The sequence below is a fragment of the Nicotiana tomentosiformis genome, chromosome 5, assembly GCF_000390325.3.
Source record: "Nicotiana tomentosiformis chromosome 5, ASM39032v3, whole genome shotgun sequence".
Lineage (NCBI taxonomy): Eukaryota > Viridiplantae > Streptophyta > Magnoliopsida > Solanales > Solanaceae > Nicotiana > Nicotiana tomentosiformis.
In genome coordinates, this window is record NC_090816.1 from 98,613,392 (window position 1) to 98,615,011 (window position 1,620).

The following is a 1,620-nucleotide window of genomic DNA, read 5'->3' on the forward strand; positions in this document are numbered from 1 at the left end:
ATGGCTCTGATAGAGCGGTGGCGACCGGAGACACACACATTCCATTTGTTCATTGGCGAGGTCACTATCACGCTTCAGGACGTAGAGGTCTTGTATGGGCTGCCCGTTGATGGACACCCTATTGCTTTGCCGAATGCCATTAGAGAGTATATGGGTTTGCAGTACCTGGAGATGCTGCAGTGGCTCACCGGTTTCCAGTCACCGGATGAGACTACATTGATTAGGGCTAGTCGTCTGCAGTTGATGCCCGTCCGACAGGCTTTGGAGGCGATGCACGCTGACATCATAGATGATACATCGGAGCTTCATATTCACCGGTACACTAGGTTGTTGTTGCTCCTTATGTTTGGAGGGGTTTTGTTCCCGAACACTTCGGGGAACCTAGTCAGCTTAAGATTTCTTCATCATCTTGAGCGGCTAGATGATTTACATCATTACAGCTGGGGTGTTGCTGTTCTTAGTTACTTGTACAGGCAGATGTGCCGGGCGAACATGGGCACCCAGCGAGATATTGCAGGATTTTTGCCGCTACTGCAGGTGAAAACATAGTCGAATACTCTCTTCATTATAACATACCTAGTAAAACAAATACCTTAAATTTTACGTCCACGTTGTATATTAGGTTTGGTCCTGAGAGCGGTTCCTGCAGTTGTATCCACCTCTACCACCCTTAGCTCTGGATGCACCACCTCCGTTTCTCCCTTTAGCTAGGAGGTGGGTTGATAGGCGAGGATATGGACGGGAGTACGAGGCTCGACATAATCTCCCCTATTGCAGGGATTTGTTGGATTTGCTGGAGGGCGCACAGGTAAATGTATACCTGAGTTTACTTGGGCTGGCTTTATATGTGTTGCGTATACTCACGTTTCCTGTTTTTACTTAATAGTTCATTTGGAGGCCATACAGCGACGAGCTAATAACTGGTTTGCCCGATTATTGCTCGATCGCCTGAATTATGTGGAGATTTTCCGTCCCTTTGATGTGTCTCGATATTATCAAGCATCATGCCACCGAGCGAGTACTTCGCCAGTTTGGTCGCCCGCAGCTTGTACCGCCACCGCCCGCTTGGCATATGACACATTACCAGTGGGATGATCATTCCAGGGTTGACCAGACATATGTGGCATGGCTAGAGGCGCAGATCGATAGTTAGAACCAGCGACATGACCTGATTCTGCCACCCCTCCACCTGATCGTACAAATGGTGAGCATGAGTATATGGGCTGGTACCACAGCATTACCCAACTTTTGGAATCCCGTTTATCGCGCTAGCGGTCGGTACGTTCCATACACCGGGAGGCACGAGGCACTGGTATGTTATTTTGTATACTTACTTATAACATTAACCAAGCATTCCGTAATTTATATTTTACATATTGTGCATGTTATTGGCCTACATCTGTTCCACTAGTTGGGACTGCAGATGCAACAGCATATCGGCGAGAGAGCAGCCGTTTTGCATGAGTATGGCCGACAGGTTACCGATCTGGCTTCTCGGACATTGAGACGAGCCCGAGATGATGAGCGCTTAGGATATGAGGCTGAGTATGTGGCGCCACAGCAGTACCATCGTGGGCCACCAGTGGAGCCGGAATGTGGTCGACGTGGCAGCGTGCCTAG

The 1,620-nt window shown here is 49.0% G+C and overlaps 1 protein-coding gene across 1 annotated transcript; it reads left to right on the forward strand.

Moving 5' to 3' along the window:
* LOC138892855 (protein MAIN-LIKE 1-like) lies at window positions 1-549 on the forward strand. The gene has a single exon (XM_070176602.1). The coding sequence runs from the start codon at window positions 1-3 to the stop codon at window positions 547-549; it is 549 nt and encodes a 182-aa protein (XP_070032703.1).
* The last annotated feature ends 1,071 nt before the right edge of the window (window positions 550-1,620 follow it).